Raw genomic sequence first — 23,749 nt, forward strand, 5'->3', positions numbered from 1 at the left:
TGTGGATGGAGGATGGGTGGGTGGATGGAGGGAGGGTGAATGAGTGGGATGGATTTGGATTGGATGGGATGGATGGAGGGATGGATGGATGGGTGGATGGAGGGGGATGGATGGGTGGGTGGATGGAGGGATGGCGGGGGGGGATGAAGGGGATGGGTGGTGGATGGAGTATGTATGGGTGGATGGATGGATGGATGGGGGAGATGGATGGATGGGTGGGTGGATGGATAGATGGGTGGATGGATGGATGGATGGATTGGATGGATGGATGGATGGATGGGTGGATGGATGGGTGGATGGATGGGTGGATGGATGGGTGGATGGGTGGGTGGGTGGATGGAGGGATGGACGGACAGGTGGGTGGATGGGGGTGGGTAAGTGAATGGTGATGGGCAGATGAACTGCCTTTCCTTCAATTATTTGCACAAATGTCACCTTCCCAATGAGGTATCCCTTGACCATTTAAAAATAAAGTCCCCCAACCATCCATCCATCCTCCATCCAGGTTCTTGCCTGCTTTATGTTTCTCTACAACCATTTTAGTCATTTCTTTTCTAAAATTTGCTTCTTACTTGCTTCTTTGTTTATTGTCTGCATGTCACCTGACCCCCAGCACAGTCCTGGCGCCTACATGTTGCTCAGCAAATCTATGTTGAATGACTGGAGGAGCTGGCAGGTGACATGACGGTCGAGGGCAAGGCAGGTGGATGGTGCGCTTGGGAGAATGGGGTGGGGGTCCACAGAGGCCTGTGGTTTGAGCCTTAACTGACCCCCAGGGAGGGAGAATCAGTCTCTCGGGCTCCTCGGGGGCCAAGAAGAAGGGGACAGAGGGGCAGCTGAGGCCTGGTGGAGCTGTGGTCCCCCTGGCCCAATGCCCACGTGCTCCAGCTGCACCTGCAGGGCAAGAGCCTGTGCGTCCACAGACATGCACACACACACACACACACGCGGGGTATCCTCATACTTACACACGCTGTGTACACGCACACGCACACACTGGTCCTTGCATGGGACTCTTGCCGGGAGCTCTAAGGCCGGCTCTGTTCCAAGTGCTCTCCCTCCCACACAGGCCCTGCAAGGCGGTGGGATCACCGTCCCCGCTTCACATCAGGACCTGGACCCACAGCTGTCCAGGGACTCAGCGGGGGCCGCCCCTCACGCAGGCCGGCCAGCAGCCTGCCCAGCGCTCCACGGTGGCACCTGCTCTCGGGGCTGAAGTGGACGGTTGCTCCTCGGTAACGGGTGGGACAGGAGACACTCCTGTATTTGTAGGTCTGCGTTTACCACCAGGCGCCGAGGGGAAGAGGGGAGTGGGCTGGGGGTGTCTCCTTTCTGGACTCCAAAAAACTCCGGGACAGGATGGTGGGAGGGAGAGGACGTGAGCCTGGGCCCATGACCATGCCCGAGTCTCGGCTCAGCCCCAGCTGGGCCTCTCCGGCCTCTCTCCCTGCATCTGTGACGGCAGCAGGGGGAGGATAATGGCTACGGCTGGGGTGGGGGGGGCGGGTGAGGGCCCATGAGGCGCAGCTTCAGAGCTGTGGGAGTCCCCGTGGGAAGGAGGGCCTGCAGGTCCCCCGAGTCCCGTGAGGGGGGTGCTACAGAAACCTGGGCGTGTGTGTGGTCAGCAAGGTCGGGGGCAAGTCTGGGCTACTCGGCGTGGACGACCCTTAGACGGGGTGAAGCACCAGGCTCTCAGCCTTCACCACGGATGCTCGGGGCAGACCAGAGGCGGCGGACGGTGGCCTGTCCCGCGGAGCTCGCCCTGCGCTCTCCCACCAGGAGTGGCCAGAGGTGGCGTTCCCTGCCCCCAAGCACCAGGGCAGGGCGCTTCCTGTCCGAGGGCCTGAGTCTCGACCTCACGCAGACCCGAGGGAGGCACCCCGTCGGAGGAGGCCCCCAGGCCAGCAGGGAGACCCAGGGCCAGCCAGGCCCCTCTCTGAGTCGTGGCTCCTGTCCTGGGAGACAAAGACCAGAGGTGGCTCAGGAGGCTGAGTCTTCCTGCAAATTAAGCCCCACGAGGCACCCAGCCTGCACGGGGAGGGGCGGGGGGGCTGGGCCTCTGTTGGGGGCGGGGCGTATGCATATGTCCCTCTCTTCCAGGCCTCAGCTGGGGACAGAAGACGGTGGGCCCAGGGACAGAGGCCTGGGGGCTGGCATGCGCTCTGCCAGGCGTGGCCTCTCCCCCAAAGCAAGCGTCGTCGTGTGAACTCAGTCCTGTCCCGAGTGGCTCCGGCCCTGGACCCAGTTGTAGGACAGGGGGTGGAGGCGGCTGGAAACAGAGCAGAAGGCAGAACTTGGGACGTCCCCCCAACAACGGCAGTGGGTGCGGGGGGGCCCCGGGCACCTCCTCCCTTCAGTGGCGCCCCGCCCGAACACAGCCCACGCTGGCCGCAGCCCCTCAGTCACAAGGCTTCCCCGCATAGACGCACGTCCACACCCCGCATCCACTTGCTCACTGTGTGTCCTCCCAGCAGCTCCTGTTCTGGGCCCGGGAGGCTCAGTGGCCGGGAACCCCAGGCAGGAAGCAGACAGACAGCACGCCAGTGAATGAAAGGTCCCTTCAGAGGGTCAGGCTCCCTGGGAAGTGATGCCGGGTAATGTGGAGAGAGAGACCCAGGGAGGCCTGTGAGCTGATGTGGCTGGGGCAGGGGGACGAGGGGGACGGGGGTGGGCAGAAGGGGAGGCTCTGAGGCTGGACGAGAGGGCAAGGGGGAGGCCAGACGGCTGGAGAGGTGGGCAATGGGCGGGGCAGGGCTGCGGGCTCGTGGTGGGGTGTTATTGTGGAGTACTAGGGAGCCACGGAGGGTTGTAGGCAGGGAAGGAGCACAGCCTGGTACTGGGCTGGGGGTGGCCGGAGAGGAGCGTCCAGGAGGCCAGGGGTAGACGGCAGGCCTGGAACAGAGGATGGGAGGCAGCCAAGGACCGTGTGCCTCCCGCCCCCAGGCTCGGAGGCTCTGGGGAGATCCCCTCACTCTGCATATACCCCTGACGCTGGCAGGACCCACGGTGGGGCCAGGCCCCAGGCCAGCAGGGGGTGTGGACCCAGGCTGATCTTTCAGTTGGGCTGGGGCTGGCCCTCGCCCGGGAATCCCAAGATTTACATCTCCCCCTCAGAATCTCGTCCACAGGGTCTCAGGCCCCGAGGCTTTGTGGGGTCCCTGCCCTGGAGCCCCACTTATCTGGAATCCAGTCTTTCCTGAGGGATCGTCAGGCGGCCCCTCTCCTCCCTGGGTGGGCTCCAGGCCCATCGATGGGACGTGCCCAGCCCAGGACGGAGCCCTCGTGTCCAGGGCAAAGCGGCCTCCACTGGCAGGGCCACCTCCACCAGCCTGCGGTCCTGGGGCGCCCCCTGGTGGCCAACGGGCCAGACCTAAGAGGCCACGTGGGGCCCCAGAGCACAGGGCCTGGACAGGGTCTCCCCCCCATTCCAGACCTCAGGTGATGAGGGGTCCCCGGGAGGGGGTCCTGGGGTCTCTGGGGAAGGGGCACACAGAAGTGTCGTCTGTTCTCATGTGTTACCCGCAAGCTCCCTGAAGCCGGGCTACTCAGATCCCCATTTTCTCAGAGAAACTGAGGCCCAGAGTTAAGGAGCCCGAAGGATTGGCAGGGTGTGAGCCAGGACTGTGGGGCTCCAGGGCCACCCCCGTGCTGCCCTGTCCTGCCCTTGCTCGAAGGGACAGTGTCTGTGCGGAGCCTGCCGTGCTGACCACCTGACATCTGGCCCAGCTGTGCCACCCTCTGGTACAGCGCACACGGGGCACCCGTGCCTCTCGGCTTTGTGGGCCCAGTCTCTGCCCACGCGTCCTCCACAGGACGGCTGGCCACACCCCCTGGAGGTGGCCATTCCCACCTGCTGCAGAGATAAACTGGGGGCCTTTGGGAGGCGGAGACATGGGTGTGGCACAGCCGTCCCCTCCCCTCCCCAGGCCGCGGAGGGAGGGAGGGGCAGCAGCCAGCCCCACACGGGGCCACCTCTTGGCACCGGGAGACTGGTCACGCCCAAGGGGGTCACGGGACCCGTCAGGCCCGGGGAAGGCTGGCCCTCGCGCCCGGTGGCTTTGGCCGCAGCAGGCCTGTGGGCCGGGTGGGGTGGAGATCGGGGGCGCCCGGCGCCGGTCACGGCATTGGCTGCCCAGGTGCCGGGCGTGGTGGCAGTGGGGAGAAAGGGCGGGCGCCAGGCTGTGGACACCTCCACCCGCTCCTTGACCAGCAGCCGTGTGTCCGGGCCCGGGGAGAAAGCAAGCAGGTAGGTGCCCTGGCCGCCAGCCCCCAGCAGGCAGCAGGAGTGGGGGCACCCTCCTCCCTGGCCACAGGCTGCCTCTCGTCTCCATCTCCTTCTCTGGAGCCTGGGGAGAGCCCGGCCTTCCTGACGGTCCCTCTGCAGGCGAGGGGGGCTCGGGGTGGGTCTGGGCAGGGGGGTGGCCCCGCGGCCCTGGGGGCCAGACTCAGGGAGCCAGGGCTCAGAGCCGGTGCCTGTCCCGCTGGGGGGCTCACAAGCGCGTGGGCAGCTGTGCCCCCTCTCTGCCCCCTCCCCGAGCCGTGACCTCCGCTCCTGGCCCGGGAGACTCGTGTCCTCACTGGGGGTCGGGGGCTGCCGTGCTGACCACCGCCCTGCTGAGTGTGGGACCCCTGTGTGCCCTCTCCTCCCATCTCAGGGAGGAGCAGAGGGGCCGAGCAGGTGAGGGGCTTGCCCAGTGACACAGCCGGGAAGGGCCGGGTGGACTGGTACCCCCGGGGCCTGGCCACCCGGCTCTGCCTGCGCTGGGGCCGTTTCCCTGGTGGCCTCTGACCAGGGGCGGCCGTCTGCCCCCCCGAGCGAGAGCCCCCAGTGCCCTTGCTGCTGGGGCTGAATATCCTGCCTCTGTTCTCCCTGTCGGCCGTGGGGGGGGGGGGGGGGATTCCAGCGGGGGGTGACGCAGGCCCCCCAGCTGCCCAGACCCACACTCCCCCCCGCCCCTTCTGGGAACAGGGCCGTCAAAGACCAGGACGGCTGTTCATACAAATGCGCCCTTTGCATGTCCTTCCCGCTTGGTGGCCCCATTTGCCTGGCGTCTGGCCCAGTGTCCCCCCCAGCTCTCAGCACAGGACCCCAATGCCCCCTTGGCCCCCCGTGGCTGGGAAGCCAGGGGTTGGGCCCAGGCCTTCAGGGTCTGGGGTGAGGGGTGCAGGTCGTGGCCCCGGGGACGGTGAAGACCCCTGCCTTGTCAGTGAGGAAAGGGCGACGTGGGCTAGGGGTCGGGGAGCCCCACAGCACCCTCCCCCCCGCCGCCCCCTCCAGGTCCCCCTCCCTGGTGGAGCAAACCCGAGGCTCTCGGCCTATGAGCACAGCAGTGCTGCCCAGTCCCCGCACACAGCCCGGGCCGGGGGTGCGTCCAGCGGCGGGAGGGGTGCCAGGCCCCGGGCCCCTGCTCAGCGCCCCCCTCCCCGCATGATGCGAACACATCCCATGTCGCTGCCCATGCTTTGGGGTTGAAGAGTGTCCCCCCAAATTCATATCCACCCAGAACCTCAGAACGTGACCTTATTTGGAAAGAGGGTCTTTGCCAAAGCAGTTAGTTACGATGAGGTCATAGCGGAGTAGGGAGGCCCTCATGCAATGGCCGGTGTCTTTATAAGGAGAGGGAGGCTTGGACAGGGACTTGGAGACGGAGGCAGAGGCTGGAGGGCTGCGGCCACAAGCCCAGGGACACCTGGAGCCCCCAGAGCTGCCAGAGGCAGGAAGGACCCTCCCCTCGAGCCTTCGGAGGGAGCTCGGCCCTGCGACACCTTGTTTTGGGATTTCTGGCCTCCAGAACCACGAGAGAATCAACGCCCGTTGTTTTAAGATGCCCGGTTGGTGGTCGCTCGTTACAGCCGCCCTGGGACACCCCTGTGGTTATAGCCCAGAGGGCGGCAGTGCCGACGGGGTGAGCGTTGGCCGGTGCCCAAGCCCAGGCCAGGTCTAGCCTCCCCCCGGCTGTGTGGTCGCGTGCAGGTCTCCCCGCACCCCTCCGTGTCTTGGCAGGGCCGGGCCTCAGAGGCTCTTCGTACCAACAGCAACAGGCCCAGCCCTGGGGGGCGGGGCGGATGCAAACCCTCCTGCTTCCCACCCCAGAGCAGGGAGCGCAGAGGGGTGGGATTTGAATATGGCCTTTCCAAGCTGGTGATTATGGGTTTTTAATACTGGAGGCTAGTGTCTGGGGACAGGGCCTGGGTGTGGGCACAGGGGAAGGGACAAGATACAGGCTGTATGAGCGGCCTGGGCAGCTGTGACAAAGTCCCACAGATGGGTGGCCGAGAGCAACGGGAACTGATTCGCTGCTCTGGAGGCCAGAATCCCAAATCAAGGTGCTGCACCACCGAGCCCCCTCCAGCGGCTCCAGCGGAGGGTCCTGCCCGCCTCTTCCAGCTTCTGGGTGTCCAGGCGTCCCTGGGCTGTGGCCGCATCCCCCCACTCTCTGCCTCCATCTTCACTGGGCTTCTTCCCTCTTCTTGTAAGGACACTCAGGCCACTGGATGAGGGCCCATCCTAACGACCTCCTCTTAAACTGATCACATCCGCAAAGAGCTCATTTCTACAAAAGGCGCATTCACAGGCACCAGGAACTAGGGCTTGGACACATGATTTTGGGGGACACAGTGGGAGGACCATGTCATGCCTGCAGGTGCCCCTCCACCGGCCCCTCCTGTGTACCCAGGTGGCCCCTCTCCAAGAAACAAAGGGCTGGCCCGGCCTTGAGAACCGGAGCCGCTGTAGGAAAGCATTTTACCGAGAGATTCATTCTCCTCTCCCAAAGGGCCCCCTCCGTCCGGGGGGTGGGGCTGACCCTGGAGAAGCTGGGAAAATACCCCAGCCGAACGGGGCGCGGCCGACACCCGTGATGGACGGGGCGACCAAGGAGACGGAGCTTCACAGGGTGGGCCTCTCAGGTCTCCTTGGACCTGGGGTCCCACCGGCTCTGAGAAGACCTTTGCCCCGCCTGTGCTCTGGTCCCAGGCTCTGGAAGGGCGGGGCAGGGCGGGCGTGCTCTCCCTGCTGAGCCCGCAGAGGAGCCACTGGAGACAGGCAGTGGGGGCCATGCGGAGCCGTGGGCAGGTGGTGGGGGGCCGGGCTGGGCCCTGGCTGGCAGCCGTCGGCAGTGGGTCCGGGAGGCGCTGGGGGTGCTTGCTGTCAGGCAGGTTGATGGGACCCAGGTCCTTGTCACTCGGGCCTCTCCTGGGACCCTGGCGTGGCTCCCGAGTTTCTGCTAATGTGCCAACCCCGCCAGGCACGTGGGCAGCGCTGGGCCAGGGGTTAGGGCTTGGTGGGAAGGTCCCTGGGTGGTGGGAGGGGCGGGGGACGGCTACAGCCTTCCCTCCCTGGGCCTCCTGGGCCCACCTGGCTCCCGCCCAGACCCCCAGGTCCCCCTGCACCTGAGCTGTGTACACAGGCCTCACCTGCTTGCCTTCCACCTGCTTTCTGCCTGGGCACCAGGCAAACCCAGAGTCCCATCCATGTCCCGGGCTGACAGGGGTGTGGGGCGGGTGGGCTGCGAGACTTCCACTGAGCCTTTTGGGGTTTCCAGGTACCCCCCTGCCAAAGCCTCTGCAGAAGTGGCGAGGGGCGTGGCCGGCCGGCTACTCCCAGGGAGGGGCAAGTGGGAGCATACTGGGGGGTAGGCATTGGGCCAGGAGGCGGGGCTGGGGAAGGGGGAGATGGAGCCCACATGGTGGGGCTTCAGGAGGGCCGGCCGGTGGGAAGGGCACCAGGGCAGACACCCTCTTGGTGGCCCCCCATTTCCGCCAGAGCAGCGTCTGGGGAGAGGGGCTCCCCTGGCGAAGGCGGCCCCGGCCTCTGGCAGGAAGCGGGGAGCGCTTGCCTCTCACGACCTCAGGAGTGGGCTCTGTCCCTGCAGACAGGGCCCATGCAGGGTGCCGGGGGCTCCCATCCTGGCAGCCACGGGGGTGCTGGCGACCAACAGGGGCCGGGCCTGTGCCAGGGTGAGATCGAATTCGGAGGGTCTGGGAAGAAGCAAGGCCAGGTGAGAGGCTGCCTGCACCCCACGTCCTCCCCACAACACTGAGCCCCGGTGCCCGCTCTCCCACAGTGGGGGTGGCGGGTGCCCGGGGGCTGTTCAGAGCCCCAGGCGGAGACAGCTGTGGAGCTGGCAGCGCCCTCCGGCTCCTGCCTCCTATCCCCAGGCACAGCATGTCCAGAACCCTCCTATCTCCGGCCTCAGCCTCTCCCGAGGGGATGGGGACGCCCAGGTCACACAGCAGGTCAAGACGGGGCCTGCGGGAGCCCCCTGGCCTCTGGCTGCGACCCTGCCCCCCCCAACCCGTGGAGCCCAGCCCTCCCCTGTGCCCAGGGCCCCCTTACCCAGCAGCCCCATACTCAGCACCTCCATACTCAGTACCCCCGTGCCCAGCACCCCCATACTCAGTACCCCCATGCCCAACACACTCATGTCGCTGGTGGGCGAGGAGCGGCCCTTTGCCCTGAAGCCGTGGCTGAGGGACGTCCTGCGAAAGGGGCTGGTGAAGGCGGCTCAGAGCACACGTGAGGCCCCGGGCCAGGGCCTTGGCCCTGCAGCCCGCTAACCCCACGGTCACCCTTCCCCGACAGTGCCACGGTGGCAGTGGGAGCAGCCCCGGGGACGCAGCAGAGGAGCCTCTTCCCCAGGAGGGTCCAGCCACCCCGTGGGGCCCACAGGCCTCAGCGAGACGACCGGGGGCAGCGCCAGCTTCCACAGCCCGCTGCCCGTGGGCGGGCCCCCTTCGCCCCCTCTGCTTCCCTCGGGGGAGGAATCTGGCCCGAGGAATCTGGCCAGTCGCTGGGGTCAGAATCAAACTTCTGGGCTTTATTTTCAGGCCGGCTGGGCCTTCAGAAAACCCAGTCAAGGATGTGGTGTCTCTGGTCTCCTTCACCCCAGAAATGATTGATTGTAGAAAAGACAAAAAGCCCGGTCTGTGCACCCACTGGGCTGAGGGCTTTGTAATCTGGAAAGACCTTCCTGGGTTCTGGCCCAGCACAGGCCACGGGACAGAGTCGTGGCCTGTTCTGTCCAGATGGCGTCTGGGGGGGGCCAGCTCCCAGCAGATGCCCCAAAGGCAGGAGGGGGCCCTGGGGCCACTGGGCACAGTGACTCCCGGGTCTGCAGGTGCCTGGATCCTGACCAGTGCACTCCGTGTGGGCCTTGTCCGGTACGTCGGACAGGCTGTGTGTGACCACTCACTGGCCAGCACGTCCACCAAGGCCCACGTGGTGGCCATCGGCATTGCCTCACTGGGCCGCGTGCTGCACTGTCACTTCTGGACGACGCCCAGGTGAGTGTCGGGCTCGGGGCACTGTGGCCTTGGTACATGGTGGGCCTGGGAGGCCCCCGAATATCGGCCACCCCCCAGGGCAGGAGGGCATGCCTTATGGAGACCACCAAGGCAGCCTCGCAGCTGACCACAGCCCTCCACCTGTGACTGAGTCTCTCCACAGTGGACAGGCCAGCAGTGGACAGACCAGCCCCTGACCTCGGGGGCTCACGGGCCTGGGCATGGTGGGGAGAGCGAGGCTGCTCTGAACGACTGAGGCAGTGAAATGACTCAGAGCCAGGGGAGGGGGAGGGCAGAAGGGGGGAAGGCAGGAAGTGGGAGGGGGATGAAGGGGAGGGGCCAGAGGGGGAGCTGGGAGCCGCGTGCCCAGCATGTGGCCAGCAGGTGGCAGCATCGCCCAGGGAACGGCATGGGGAGGGGCTGGCATGGGGACCTGGGCTCCAAGGATCCCACCCAAATCGGTGCCCAAATGCCTGGCTTGGCCACCGCCCCGCAAGTTTGGGTGACACTGGGCAAGTGGCCTCTGCTCCCACCCTGGGGGAGGGGTCTGAGGCAGGTCCAAAGGAGGCCCAGGCAGCCCTGTGAGAGAAGCTCCCCCCAGCACTGGGCTCTGTCTAGAGGGTCCCCTCCCTGTGCCTGCTTCTGGGCCCCCCGAAACAGCAGCCAGCCCTCCCTCCATCTGGAGGGCGGGGGCCCTGGACAGAAGCCTTGCCCAGGCCTCATTGATGTGCATGGGGGACCCAGGAGGACAGCCCTGTCCACTACCCCATGGACGATGGTGGCAACCAGGGCCCCCTCTGCCCCTGGAAAACAACCACTCCCACTTCATCCTGGTGGACCCGGGCACCCCTGGGAAGGTCAGTGAGCCCACAGAGCTGCAGCTGAGGCTGGAGAAGCACATCTCGGAGCAAAGGACCAGCTACGGGGATGAGGCCTGCCTGGGTGCCCAGGGAGGCTGCCAGGGAACACGGGATGGGGGTGGTCACAGCGTGTGGACGGGGCTGGAAGGACCACCAGGACGGGCAGGGAAGGGCATTCCCGGCTGAAGGCACAAAGCACGCCAGAGTGGTGAGACTCAGGCCACAGGGAAGACCTGGGAGGGGGGGCTGCCAGCCACGGCAGCAGGGGACACAGCTGTGGGGAGTGGCTGTAGGTCGATTTCCAGTGGGGGTCCCCTGGCTAGAGGCTCTGGTTGTGGGTGGGCTCCGAGCTTTGGAAAGAAAAAGAGATTTCCAAGTTTCAAGAAGCCTATTTCCCTCCACTGGCCCGACGTAAGGTGCCACCAGGGGGCAGTGTTGTCCGAGGCCTGGGCACCGCTGCGGCCAGTGGCGGGTTCGAAAGCTGGGTTTGCTAATGCTAGTGCACGGCTAATATTTATAAACAAGATACGTATAATTGCCTACAGTATGTATAAGCAACGTGAAGCGTCTGTCAGCTGAGCACCCTTTAATGAAAACACAACTGAAGCTGTGTTTAAACCATCACCATGTGGGTGCAGCGCTGAGCTCTGTGCTCCTGACGCCTGGCAGCCCACGCAACCCAAGCATCCCCCACATTCATTCAGGAGGCGCCTTAGGAGTTAGAGGGGCCCCTGCTGGGGGTGGGGTGGGGGGGACGATCCCGCCTGCCTGGAGTCCTCCCAGCAGTTTGCCGGGCTCCTCCCACCCAGCCTACCCAGCAGGTCCAGGCTTCTCTGAGGTTTCACCTTCAGAAGTCTCATTTCTGATTTGTTTGGGGAAAAATCTGACCAGCGCCCCTCCTTCACCTCTTCGACGTGCTCTGTGGGCCTCGGATGACCTGGTGGTCGATAGAGCTTTCTGCCCTGATGCAGGGAGATGCCAGGCCCTCGGAATGTGGCTGGTGCAGCCAGGGACTGAATATTCAACTTGAGGTTTAAATAGCCACGAAGCCGCCACATCGCATAGTGAGGTGCGGAGCTGGCATCCTTTCCCCGGGTGACGGGGCAGCCTGGAGCCCGCACTTCTCTAGAAAAAGCCTCTTGGCTGGAGTTTGCCCAGAAAATGTGGCAAGTTGATGGTCTGAGGCCGTGGTGGTCACCCCATGGGGAGGGTCCCAGGCCCTCTGCTCGCCCGGGCACCTGGGTGGCCCCCATGCTGCGCCTGCTCCAGCAGCATTGAGATCCCCGTCCTCTGTCTGCTGGTCAACGGTCACCCCAGCACCCTGGAGGTAGGCAGGGGCGGCAGGTGGGGGCCAGGGCCCCCCGCCAGGGCAGGGATAGACCTGGAGTTGACTCAGCCTGCTGGCCCTCCCTGCCCACCTCACAGAATTTCCAGGGCCGTGGAGCACGCTGGCCCGTGGCTGATCCTGGCGGGCTCGGGGGGCATCGCCGACATGCTTGCTGCCCTGATGAACCAGCCCCACCTCCTGGTGCCCCAGGTGGCCGAGAAGCAGTTTAGAGAGAAGTTTCCCAGTGAGAACTTCTCCTGGGAGGACATCGTGCACTGGACAGAACTGGTATGCACTGGCCAAGACTGCAGTCAGGAGGGCCAAGCGCTGGTCCCTACCCCAGACCCCACCCCCTGCAGTGCCCATGCCCGGCCCCTCTGGCTGCAAAGCTACCCCACCTTCCCGTGCTCACCCCTGCTTCAGGCCCTCACGCCTGGGGGCGGAGCCTCAGTCTGTGGGTGGGGCTGCCCTGGGCCCAGCGGGCAGAGGGCTGGCATTCTCACGGGGGGATGTGGGGTCGTATACCACGTGCCCAGCCTGAGGCGCCAACTCGGGGCCTTTGTCCATCTTCAAGGCGCTGGTGAAAGGTGAGGCCTGGCCGCGCCCGCTGGGAGGCCTGCGGAGGGCACCGGGCAGAGGCAGATGGCTGACCAGCCTGGTAAGGGGCGGCTCCCGGCCCTGCCCCGTCCTGGGTCTCGGCCTCCAGGGGCAAGGCCGCCGCCTGGGGGCTGTCAGTGGCCGGGAGGGACCCCTGGCACGGCTGCACTCTGCTGTGTATGTGGGCGTGTGGGCGTGTGAGCGAGCGTGCTAGCGTGTGGGCGTGTGAGCGAGCGTGCTACTGTGTGGGCGTGTGTACCGGTCACTGCTCGCTTCGGCGGGGGCAGCACGTGTAACAAAACTGGAGGAATACAGAGCCTACCAAGGCCTCCATGCAAGGCCGACGTGCAAATCCGTAGAAAGTCCTGCCTTTGGCAAGTTTTATGTTACTATATTTCATCACAATTTAAAAAACTAAAGTGTTCAATTAATTCAGGGAGCCGTAGCATTTTCATAAGGTTGTGCACCGTTACTACTGATTCCAGAACGTTTCCACCACCCAGAAGAGCCCTGCTAGTCACCCCGATTTCCCCCAGCCCCCCGCAACCCCGAATCTGCCATGTCTAAGGATTTGCCTACTTGTGGCATTTCCATGGGATCACACACTGTGTGGCCACTGGCGTCTTTCCTTCGCTGAGCACGACGTTTTGGGGGTTGTCCACGTTGTAGCCTGTGTCGGGCTTCACTCCTTTTTCGGGTGGAGTAATATTCCACATTTTGTTTCTCTGTTCCTCTGTTGATGGACACTCGGGTTGTCTCCACTTTCTGGCTGTCACCTGATGTGCTTCTTCTTGGACATAAACACCTGTGGAGGGGCTGACCGCTGGTGGGGGACACAGGCCCAGGCAGGGAGGGGCTGTGCGGGTCAGGGGGCCGGGACACCCTCGAGGGAGGGGAGTCTCCTCCAGACAGGCCGCCAGCTCCCTGCTCTTCCGTTCACCCCTGGGGTCCCCTTGGGGTCCTGGCGCTCCCAGCATTGGCTCCTGGGGGTCTTGGGATGTCTTGTGAATCTAGAGGGTGTGGAGCGAACCAGAGCACCATTCCCGTGGCTGTGCGTCTAGGAGAGTCACCTTGAGGGACCCTGTGCCCAGCGGCTCTGCCGGCGCCTAGGTTCGCCCTCCCCCCCTCCCCTCCTCCGCCTGCAGCCCACAAGAGCCGCAGCCAGGAGGCACAGGACTACCAGGATGAGCTGAAGCTGCCCGTGGCCTGGGACCGCGTGGACATCGCCAGGAGCGAGATCTTCAACAGGGACGTGCAGTGGAAGGTGCCGCCCGACTGTGGCCAGATCCGGGCGGGGACGCGTGGAGGGCTGGGGCAGGTGGTGTCCGGGTCCATCCTGGCCCAGCTGTGGCTGCGCGGGCCGGGGGCGACCGGGGCACCTCCCGCTGCTGCCTCACTCGTCTGCCCCCCAAGGCAGGGGTTGAACTGCGGCGGGTGTGGGCCACCCGGCGCAGTGGGACAGGCGGGGGCCTTGCTGAGGGTCCCCACGCCCGCCCCACCGGCTCCCTCTCACTCTCTGCCCAGTCCCACGACCTGGAGGAGGTGATGATGGACGCGCTGGTGAGCAGCAAGCCTGAGTTCGTGCGCCTCTTCGTGGACAGTGGCGCCGACGTGGCGGACTTCTGATGTACGGGCGGCTGCAGCAGCTCTACCGCTCGGTGCCCCCCAAGAGCCTGCTCTTCCTCCTGCTGCAGCGCAAACACGAGGAAGGCCGGCTGACGTGGGCCGGGCTGTGCGCCCAGCAGGCCCGGGAGCCGCCCGCCTTCTCCCTGCACGAGGTGTCGCGGGTGTTCAGGGACTTCCTGCACGACGCCTGCCGTGGGTTCTACCAGGCGGTGAGCTGTGAGCAGGCGGCAGGAGGGGGGCGCCAGCGGGGCCGCGGCTGCGGGCTGACACCCCCATCCTCTAGGAGCAGGGCCCGGTCCGGCAGCCCACGGGCCAGAAGGGGCTGCTGGACCTGAACCAGAGGAGCAAAAACCCCTGGAGGGACCTGTTCCTGTGGGCGGCGCTGCAGAACCGCCACGAGATGGCTACCTACTTCTGGGCCACGGTGAGGACTCCGGGGAGGGGCCGGGTCCCTGGGGAGGGGCGGGGAGGCAGCCGCATCCTCCAACCTGGCCTCCCAGGAGGGCGTGGCAGTCGCTCTGGCCGCCTGCAAGATCCTCAAAGAGATGTCCCACCTGGAGACAGGGGCCGAGGTGGGCCGCACCCTGCGTGAGGCCAAGTACGAGCAGCTGGCCCTGGGTAAGCAGCCGAGGCAGTGGGGCTGCAGTGACCCCGTGCTCCTCGGGGCCACTGGGCTCCCCCTAAAATCCTAATGGGGGCAGACGGGTACACGGCTGACGAGGACGCAGCTCCAAGGCTCGGGCCAGCTGGGCCTTGCGGCCAGGCAGGCAGAGACACTCGGGGAGAGGGAGCCCCCCACGATCCCGACAGGCAGGCCGGGCCAGGATGGGCAGCCTCCGCGTGGCAGGCCTCTCCTGGGCTTCACCAGCCCCCTGGGAGGCAGGCACAGGGCAGAGGGCCGACCGAAGGGGGAGGGCAGACGGGCCGAGCCTGGGCATCGTGGCAGCGGCCGCGCCCTTGGGCAGACCTCTTCTCCGAGTGCTACCGTAACAGCTGGTGCACCGGAGCCGCTCATGCAGCAGGGCCATGTGTCTGCACCTGTGGCCACCGAGGCCGACACCGAGGCCTTCTCTGCCCACGACGGGGTGCAGGTGAGCCCCGGGGAGGGCTGTGGGGCGAGGGGCTGGGCAGACAGGAGGTGCCCCAGCCGACCCCCCTCACATGCCTCCCCCAGCCTGTGTCCTGGCCATGGGGGTGGGGGGCTCCCTCAGCTGGCCACTCCCCCCACGTCCAGCCCTTTCTCCACCTCCGGTCTCGGAAGAAACCCCGCTTCCTCAGCTCAGCCCTCCTGGACCCCCGAGCCGGGCCTCCCCCATCAGAGGGTCTTCCTTCCCCAGCAGGATGGAGGCTCCAAGGAACTCTAGGAGCCAGGGCTGGGAGGGGTGATGCTCCCGCTGAACCTGGAAGGGCAGGCCTGCTGCGGGCACAGCAGGGCAGAGGTGTGGAGGCGGGGGCGGGCGGTGGGGGGGGCAACCGTGCCTTTATTTCAGGCCTTCCTGACCGAGATCTGGTGGGGGGACATGGCCTCGGGCACGCCCATCCTGCGGCTGCTGGGTGCCTTCCTCTGCCCGGCCCTCGTGTACACCAACCTCATCACCTTCAGGTCTGTCAGGACAGAGCAGCTGGGGGGCCTTGGGCTTCACTGGGGCTGGTGGCGGCATGTCCCCGGCGCCAGCCCCCGCTGCATCCAGCATCCGTGTGGACCCCCATATGCACGCCCCCTACCCATGTCCCTTCGCAGTGTGTCCAGCACTTCCTCTGCTGGCTGGGTGCCTGAGACCAAGTGGAGGGCCTCTGGGTGCCCTTCCCACGTCCCTGAGGGCCCCCTGTGCTCCCAGTGAGGAGGGCCCTCTAAGGACGGGCCCAGAGGACCTGCAGGGGCTGGACAGTCTGGACACGGAGAAGAGGCTGCTCTGTGGCCCGGGCAGTCAGTGAGGGCCCTGCGGAGGCTGGGCCCTGGTGGGCAGCGGCAAGCTCGGGGCTCTGGCCACCCATCTCACCACTGGCTGTGGTCTCCTTCGTGGTGCCGGGCGGAGCAGCTGGCCAAGGTGCCAAGAACTCAGAGCGGCCGAGGCCCACGAGCCGCCTCCTTGTTCACGCGCTGGCGGAAGTTCTGGGGGGCGCCCGTGACCGTGGTCCTGGGGAACGTGGTAACGTACTTTGCATTCCTCTTCCTGTTCACCCACGTCCCGCTGGTGGACTCCAGGTCCCCTCCCCAGGGGCTGTCAGGGGCTGAGGTCACCCTCTACTTCTGGGTCTTCACACTGGTGCTGGAGGAGATCTGGCAGGTCAGTGGTGGGCCCAGACCACCGAGCCCCGTCCCAGCTCCAGATGGAGCCCCGATCCCTGACGGTCACAGCCTGGCCATGGCGGGGCTGTCCCCAGCTAGGTGGGGGCCCAGGTAGCCGTCACTGGGCCGTCTGCCCCCTGCCAGGGCTTCTTCACAGATGAGGACACGCACCTGGGGAAGAAGTGCACTCTCTACGTGGAGAACCACTGGAACAAGTGTGGCATGGTGGCCATCTTCCCGTTCGTCGTCGGTGTCACCTGCAGGTCTGTGGGTCCCAGAGGCCTGGCAGGGGCAGCCCTAGTGGGCTGGTGGGCCGGGCTGCTTCAGGATGGGTCTGCTCAGGCTCCGGAAACCCTGTGTTTGTATGTCCCGTGCTGTGTGTCCTGGGGGAAGCCCCTGCCCTCTATGGGCACCAGCAGCCGTCCAGCCTGCCTTCCCCCCGCCCTGCCAGGATGCTGCCCTCAGTGTTTGAGGCCGGCCGCACGATCCTTGCCATCGACTTCACGGTGTTCACGCTGCGGCTCCTCCACGTCTTTGCCCTCCACAAGCAGCTGGGCCCCAAGATCATCATCGTGGAGCGGATGGTGAGCCCCCGCCCCTGGGAGGGCGCATGCTTCTCTCCCCACTCGCCTACCCGCCGTGGAGATGAAGGACGTCTTCTTCCTCCTCTTCCTCCGCAGCATGTGGCTTGTGGCCTACGGCGTGACCAGCCAGGCGCTGCTGCACCCCCATGACGGGCGCCTGGAGTGGACCTTCCGCCGTGTGCTCTACCGGCCATACCCACAGATCTTCGGGCAGATCCCACTGGACGAGATCGACGGTCAGCACGCAGCCTGGGGGTGGGCGTGGGGGGTCCTCTGTGCCCACTCTACGTGGGATCCCCACCCCAAGGTGCAGCTGAACCAAGTCCAGTTATGAACGTTCCTTTTGTAAGACCCTGGACACGTGGCCCTTGAGAGGGGTGTTTGAGGGTCACAGGAGACCCCGGCCTGGAGTGGCTGAGAGCGGGGGGTCCCCGAGGCTGGCCCCCCAGGCCCTGCCCACCCACACAGGGCCATGTCTGGCAGGGGACAGCTCCGGGCTGATGTGTGTCAGCTGCGGAGGCCCCAAACTCGGGCCTCGGGCTGGAGATGGAGACAGGGCTGCAGGGAGAGACAGCAGGCTGGGTGGGGTGGTGGGAGGCTTGCCGGGAGGGGGCATGGGTAGGCACTACAGGTCACCTGGGGTCTGGGCCCTCCAGCTGCCCCGCACCCCCGGCATGTCCCCAGTGGGCATCAGGTCTCCTGTCAGCCCCCATCCACCCGGCCCTGCACCCAGCCCTGGGCCCACCTGCTGGAAAGGCCCTTAGCTAGGAAGCCGCTCCTGATGGCATCTGTGCTTCTGGGGACCCACCCAGCGTGTGTGCCTGATCTCCGGCCGGGTATGTGTGGTCTGTCTGAGGGGTGTCTCCAGGGCGGCCCCTGTACGGGGGGGTTGGGGGCGCTGGGGCTGGTGGAGGCTCTGAGAACTTCCCACAAGTCAGCACAGCACGGGGGGCAGAGTGGCTCAGCCATGGGGGCTCAGGGAGACCTGGGCTGGCGGCGGGGATGCCTGTGCAGGCTCTGGGATGGCTGGGACTCAGTGAGGGGGAGGGGGGGGGACCAGCCCCTCAAGCAAGGTGGGCCAGCAGCCAGGGCCCAGTGTGAGGGCCCAGGGCACCCGCCCTGCCGGGCACTCCTGGCGCGAGGAGGGGGGCGGAGGGATCATTCGCTCAGGCTGGTGTCAGACTGAGGCCACCTGGGGCCCACTGGGCGATCACGGGCACACTGTCCCCTGAGGCCTGACCGCGGCCACTGCAGCTAATGACGCAAGGTCAGCGCTCCACGACCTGGTAAATATTTGTCAATGGGATGAGGACGTGACCGAAGCAAACAGGCCTCCAGGATGGGGCGGCGGTGGGGCTGGGCCGTCATGGGAGTTGCCTCCTAATTAGGGTGTTCTGCAGGCTCATTTCCTCGGCTGTTTTCTTAGTCCCCCAGCCCCCGGCACTGGGGCCGGTGTTTGCTCATCCGTGGGCACCAGTTTCCAGGCCATTAGTTTAACGAGGCCCCGCCCGCCCTCCAGCCCTCCCCGCCCGCACCGCCCGCACCATACAGCCCTGCTGGCGGGTGCTACCATGACCCCCAGCACTGCCCCAGTCCCACGGGGCCCCTCGGAAGGAGGGGAGTGAGGTGGGCGCCCCCAGGGCCAGGCAGGGGTGGGGGGGTCACTCCTGCCCCCACGGCCACACACTGGTTCAAGGGAGCTCTGTCATGGTTCGGGGTCCCCAGGAGCCTGGGGCCACCTGGGCAGGACGGAGGGAGTGTAGACTCCCGGGGGTCCAGCCTGAAGTGCCACTGTGGCTGCCAGGCTGAGTTCCACAGTGGAAAGTCCGTGACCAGGGCCGGGCCTGGGCCGGCACGGAGGGTCCCGCAGGTCGCTGTCTCCCTCCCTGTCTCTCTTCACCCGCTCCCCCCCACCCCCGGCCCCTCCCTGTGAGCCCACGGTGGTGCAGCCAAGAGTAATTCCCTCACTTATGGCCGAGAGAGAAGGCAGCCCGCGGGGCTCCCCGGTGGCCGCCCTGCCCTCCCTGCCCCACATGCGCCCGCGGGAGCTGGGGGCTGAGCATCCAGGACAGAGCTCCGTCTCTGGGCTGTAGGAGGTCAGAGACAAGGACAACTCATTTCCCAGCCTAGCCTGGTGGCGCCTTTGAGAGTTATGGGGGAGACGCAGGGGTCTCGTGACCACGGAGCCGCTTCCATCAGACAGGTTTACAGCTTCACAGACAGGCTTTCTAGGCCTGGCCCTGGCCCATCTCTCGGGGTGCCGGAGGGAGGGAGGGAGGAGGGTCACCCATTAGCGCCGGGCAGATCTGCGGGCAGGGAGGGAACTCACGTGGGGACGCACCAACCCCCATCACAGTAACTCACTCAGGAGGGACTCGCCCCCGTGAGGGAGACACGCGGACACGGAAACAGGCCCTGCCAGCCTGACACGCAAGCAGGGAGGCGGGGACACAGGCACACACAGAGCCAGAGGCCCCCAGTGCCCCCCGGACTCAGTCACAGCATGAAGACTGGGAGGTGCAGTCACAGAAACACAGGCCTACGTGCAGGCGTGTGTCCGCGTCCACGCACACGCACGCATGCACACGCACGCACGCGCACAGCCTGTGGAGGTCACCACCTGGAGCCACAAGCCCTCTTGATGGGCAGGCGCACTCCCCCCCCTTCCTCCGCACCTTCCTCCCATCTCCTGGGATGGAGTGGGGGTCCAGGCTGGCCCTGCAGGGGTAGAGGCAGGCAGGGGAGGGGCTGCCCCACCCAGAAGGCACTTTTCAGGCTGGCTTGTCTCCATGCCCACAGTGATCCGTGTCAAGGGTGTTCTGCCTCCATAGGCTTTGGAAATGGTGCAGACCTGCCCTCCAGCTCAGAGTCCTGTGATAGGCAGTAGAGCCATAAAGGCCCTGAGAAGTCCTGCAGGAAAGACTCCACCTCCCCTTGCCAAGGCCAGCTTTCCCCACACTGGCTCTGAGCAGAGCCTTTGGCGGTGGTGGTGGTGCTTGGGGGTGACCCATGAAGCAACCAGCAGAAACCGGGGTCCTCCACACGGCCTCGGCGCTGCCTCCAAAGCCTGTGGTCTGGCTGTGAGCTCGGTCCAGCAGCAGTGGGGAAGTGGGGCTAGCACCGCTAGGCCAGCCACCCAGGACTGGAGTGTCCCACGACAGGAACTCAGCGCCGAAGCCCAGGTGATCCCCAGGAAACCACAAGAGTTGGCCACCTAACCAGGGCCCTCTGTCCCAGGGTGGCCTCGACTGCAGGACAGAGCTCTCGATACCCAAGGGCATTTGCAGCTCAGCCCCGCACCGGCTGCACTGAGCCCACTCCCCTTTCAGAAGCCTGCGTGAACTGCTCCGTGCACCCCCCGCTGCTGGAGGACTCGCCCTCCTGCCCCAACCTCGACGCCAGCTGGCTGGTCACCTTCCTGCTGGTCACCAACGTGCTGCTAATGAACTCGCTCATCGCCATGCTCAGGTGCCCGCCCTGCCTCCTTGCTCTGTCCACGTCGAGGGGCCCTTAGTTCCAGCATCTCTGGCCCAGACCTGCCTGGCCCTCCTTACCTCAAGCTGCATTCACCTCTCTGCCCCCAAGAGGGGCCTGGAAATGGGGTGTCACCCAAAACTGTGGCTCCCCTTCGGGTTGGGCTTGGAGGTCAGGGCACCTAGGAGGTGGTGCAGGGCAGGGCAGGTGCGTGCGTGTGGGTGGAGTGGCGATGCTTTCCCAGGCCGCCGCCCCCCAGGGAGTAGGGCCCGGGTCTGCGAAGGCTGCAGCAGACGGGGCAGTGGAAGACCCCAGAGAAGTGGAGAGAAGTCACAGGAGGAGGGGACGGCGAGGCGGGGGGAGCCCTTGGGACTCCGGGAACAGCGCAGGGAGCCGGGCCATGTGCCCACCGCCGCCCACACGCGTCCGCAGCTACACGTTCCAGGTGGTGCAGGGCAACACAGACACTTTCTGGAAGTTCCAGCGCTACCACCTCATCCTGGAGTACCACGAGCGCCCCGCCCTGGACCGGCCCTTCATCCTCCTCAGCCACCTGAACCTGGTGCTCAAGAGGTTCTTCCGGAAGGAGGCCCAGCAGAACGGGGCGCGCCTGGGTGAGGCTTGGGCTGGACTCAGCTGCCTGGACCGAGAGGGGGGGCGGGGGGGGCCCTGGGCCTGGGGAGGGGCAGCGCGCCCTGGCCCCATCTGCAGTGACCCTGCAGGCTGGCGCACCACAGGGAGGGCTCCTCCTGCCTGGCTCTGCCCCTGAGGCTGCCTGGCCTTCCCAGAGAGGGACCTGCCGGAGCCCCTGGACCAGAAGATGGTCACCTGGGAGGCGGTGCAGAAGGAGAACTTCCTGAGCGAGCTGGAGAGGCGGAGGAAGGACAGCGGGGAGGAGCTGCCGCGGAAGACGGCCCACAGGTGCGGGACCCGGGCCCCGGCCCCCCCCACCCACCTGGGTGGGCGTGGCAGGCGGCCTGGGGTGCTGAGCCCAGGGGGCGGCTTACAGGGGCAAGGGCCCAGCCTGGAGCGCTGGCCGCCTCCCCTGCAGGGTGCTGGTAAGTAGAGGCGCCGGCGGAGCTGGCGAGGGGCTGGATCTCACGCCATGGGACTGGGGGCTGTGAGGTCTTTACCAGGATCACTGCTGGGCGTCAGGCTGCCTTACAGCTGGCGTGGGCTCTCACGTCACAGGGTCTGAGCTGGGGAAACGGGCTGAGAGGGGCAGGGATGTGGCCCGGTCCAGCACACGGCCTCCCTCCCGACCCTGGACAGAGCTCTGCTGGTGCCTTGCCTGCCCTGCATTTGGGGGATGGGGCCAATACTGAGGGTCCCCAGCCCTCCCTCAGACCCACGTGCCTGGTCCTGCCTGCGGGTGAGGGGTGGGGACAGCCCCGCCCACCACTGCTGGACAGAACCCCGCCCCCGCCCCGTGCCTGCAGGGAGGGTGCAGCAGAGGTCTGCACCCAGGCCCGAAGGGCCAGAGCACCCTGAACTCAGGCGCCCACAGAAGCTCAGTGACCCCCAAACCCACCCAAAGGGCCTGGGCCACAGGATGGGGGAGGACAGGAAGGTTTCCCAATCTGGGAGCCCTCCCCGCCCCGCCCCACCCCGCGCTCAGCGGCCTGCTGCCTGCCTGCTCCTATCCCAGGGTGGACTTCGTAGCCAAGTACTTCGGGGGCCTGAGAGAGCAGGAGAAGCGGGTCGAGCGTCTGGAGTCTCAGGTAGGCAGGCACACCAGGGCGCCCTTCTCTCCCGGGGCAGGGGCCTGGCCGCGGGGCTCAGCAGTCAGGGCAGGGGCAGGGCAGGGAGGGCCTGGGGCTTCGTACTTGTACCCACCCTTCCCTGAGGGGGAGACCCTGCAACTCTCCCCAGGGGGGTCCTGCATTTAAGACCCCTCACCGTCTACTCCCCACATCACGGTGCCGGAGGGCCTGCTCCCCCACCCCCCGCCTCCTCCGAGAGGCAGCCACCAGAGGAGGGTCACAGAGCAGTGCGGGCGCCGGTGGGCAGGGGAGGCGGGCACGGCGTGGCCCGGGAGCTCCCAGCACACCTCCCTTCTGCAGGTCGACTACTGCACGGCGCTCCTCTCCTCCATGGCCGACATGCTGGCCCGCAGGAACAGCTACTGGAGTAGGTGTGGCTGTCCCCACACGTCCTGGGTGGGCTTGGGGCAGGGTGGGCGGGAGCAACCCACCGCCAGCCCGCTGACCTGGGCCTCCGCTTCCCACCTGTCCTGGGAGGGGCCCGGCCTACGTCTCTGATGGCCTTTGGCTGACCACAGTCTTCAGGGTGGGTAGGGGCCCTCTGATGAAGCCCACCGACCCAGCCAGGGTGTGAGGGCATGGCCACCCAGACTCCCGAGCCTCTGCCTGGCCCCACTGGGCTGCTGCCCACACCCCCCGCCGGCCAGGGCCACCTCTCCCTTCCCCGGCTGCCCCCCTGGGCGCCCAGCAGCTGAGGAGGGGCCTCCCTTCCCCCACCAGACTCCCGAACTTCAGTGGTGGGAACCCACAGGCCTCTGCTGACCACGGAGGGGGCCTGGGCAGCAGGGAACACCCAGAGGCCGGCCGGCTGCCCTCGAACATCTGAGCCACTTGGACCATCTGCACGCAGGGCCCGCCTCTCCCAGAGCCCCAGGCCCCACGGGCGCGCCGGCCTGCCCCCACCTCCAGTGGAGCCCGCCAGCAGGATGTGGCTCGGGGCTTTGTCAAAAGGAACGACTCGCTGCCCTGGCCGGCACCTTCCCTGGATGTCCTGGGCCTGGGGTGCAGCGGTGTGTCGTGGGCCCCCCCCTGACAGGCAGAGCCCTTAGGACCCCGACCAGAACCAACCAGCCAGGCCCAGGAGAGCAGACACTTGTTGAGCGCCCTGTGCGGGGCACCTCCCGTTAGGTGGGCAGCTAGCTGCCTTGGAGTCCATGCCCAACCTGTGTCACCCACCAAGAGACTGGTCTTTTTCTGAAACGCTTGCACTTGGAATTTCTGTCCTTTAAGACCCAAGACTGTGTCTGTCGGCTGCCACCGCACGTCCCCGACAGCTCGCACAGTGAGTGCAGGGCTGTCCAGCCTGGGCAGCGGCTGCGGGTCACCTCCCCAAGAGGACCCGCCCCCAAAGCTGCTTTATCTTAAATGGAGCCTGGAAAGTACACCCACACCTTGGGCTGCAGCCCCACATGAGAGTGGACCTGGGGGGCGTCTGGGAGGTGTCAGGCGGTCAGTAAAGCACTGCGCAGGGAGAGGGACTTCCTGCCCTGCAGGGGTGGGGTCTGGGCCCCTGAGCTTGCCCCAGCTGCGTGGCCAGCCAGGCCAGTCTCTCCTTCCCTTAGGGACCTGGAGCCCTGGGGTAGGGGCAGCAGGGGCAGGGCCAGGCCCGGGGCTCAGCAGCACGATGGGCTGGCCAACCCCAAGTGCGGTCACAGGAAAGCCACGCCCACTCCCGGCTACTTCCCCAGCACCCTCTGGGGACCCTCCTCATCGCCCTGCACAGCAGCTCAGCAGTCCTGGAGACACTGTCCCAGGACACCGGTCGTCGTCACACAGCCTGAGTAGGACAGAGTCAAGGGTGAGCTTGGCCAGGGCTGGAGACGGCGCCCGCTCAGCTGGCCGCTTCCTGGGGTCTACAGGCATATGCTGGAGGCAGGGGCTGCACACCAACAGCTGTGAGCCCGCCTCCGGACGGGTCTGGGGTCTCCACCTCTTGCTCTGGA

At 66.3% G+C, this 23,749-nt stretch overlaps 1 protein-coding gene across 1 annotated transcript; it reads left to right on the top strand.

Annotated features, from left to right (window-relative positions):
• The first annotated feature begins 681 nt into the window (after positions 1-681).
• Positions 682-23,745, top strand: TRPM5 (transient receptor potential cation channel subfamily M member 5). The gene is given in 35 exon segments (XM_029209427.1): positions 682-710; positions 1,070-1,235; positions 3,813-4,246; positions 4,656-4,678; positions 4,794-4,879; positions 5,793-5,906; positions 7,875-8,000; positions 8,161-8,518; positions 9,120-9,260; positions 9,263-9,285; positions 10,030-10,084; positions 10,087-10,212; positions 11,408-11,489; positions 11,571-11,760; positions 12,047-12,266; positions 13,215-13,333; positions 13,594-13,690; positions 13,693-13,904; positions 13,979-14,143; positions 14,196-14,313; positions 14,661-14,684; positions 14,687-14,736; positions 14,739-14,786; positions 15,186-15,298; positions 15,534-15,622; positions 15,721-15,983; positions 16,130-16,248; positions 16,437-16,569; positions 16,631-16,805; positions 19,899-20,037; positions 20,476-20,657; positions 20,832-20,964; positions 21,662-21,764; positions 22,107-22,173; positions 22,527-23,745. Coding segments are annotated over 35 exon segments (4,851 nt in total). The 3' UTR covers positions 22,856-23,745.
• The last annotated feature ends 4 nt before the right edge of the window (positions 23,746-23,749 follow it).

Source organism: Monodon monoceros, unplaced genomic scaffold (assembly GCF_005190385.1).
Source record: "Monodon monoceros isolate NGI ecotype Baffin Bay Population unplaced genomic scaffold, NGI_Narwhal_1 Super_Scaffold_7, whole genome shotgun sequence".
Lineage (NCBI taxonomy): Eukaryota > Metazoa > Chordata > Mammalia > Artiodactyla > Monodontidae > Monodon > Monodon monoceros.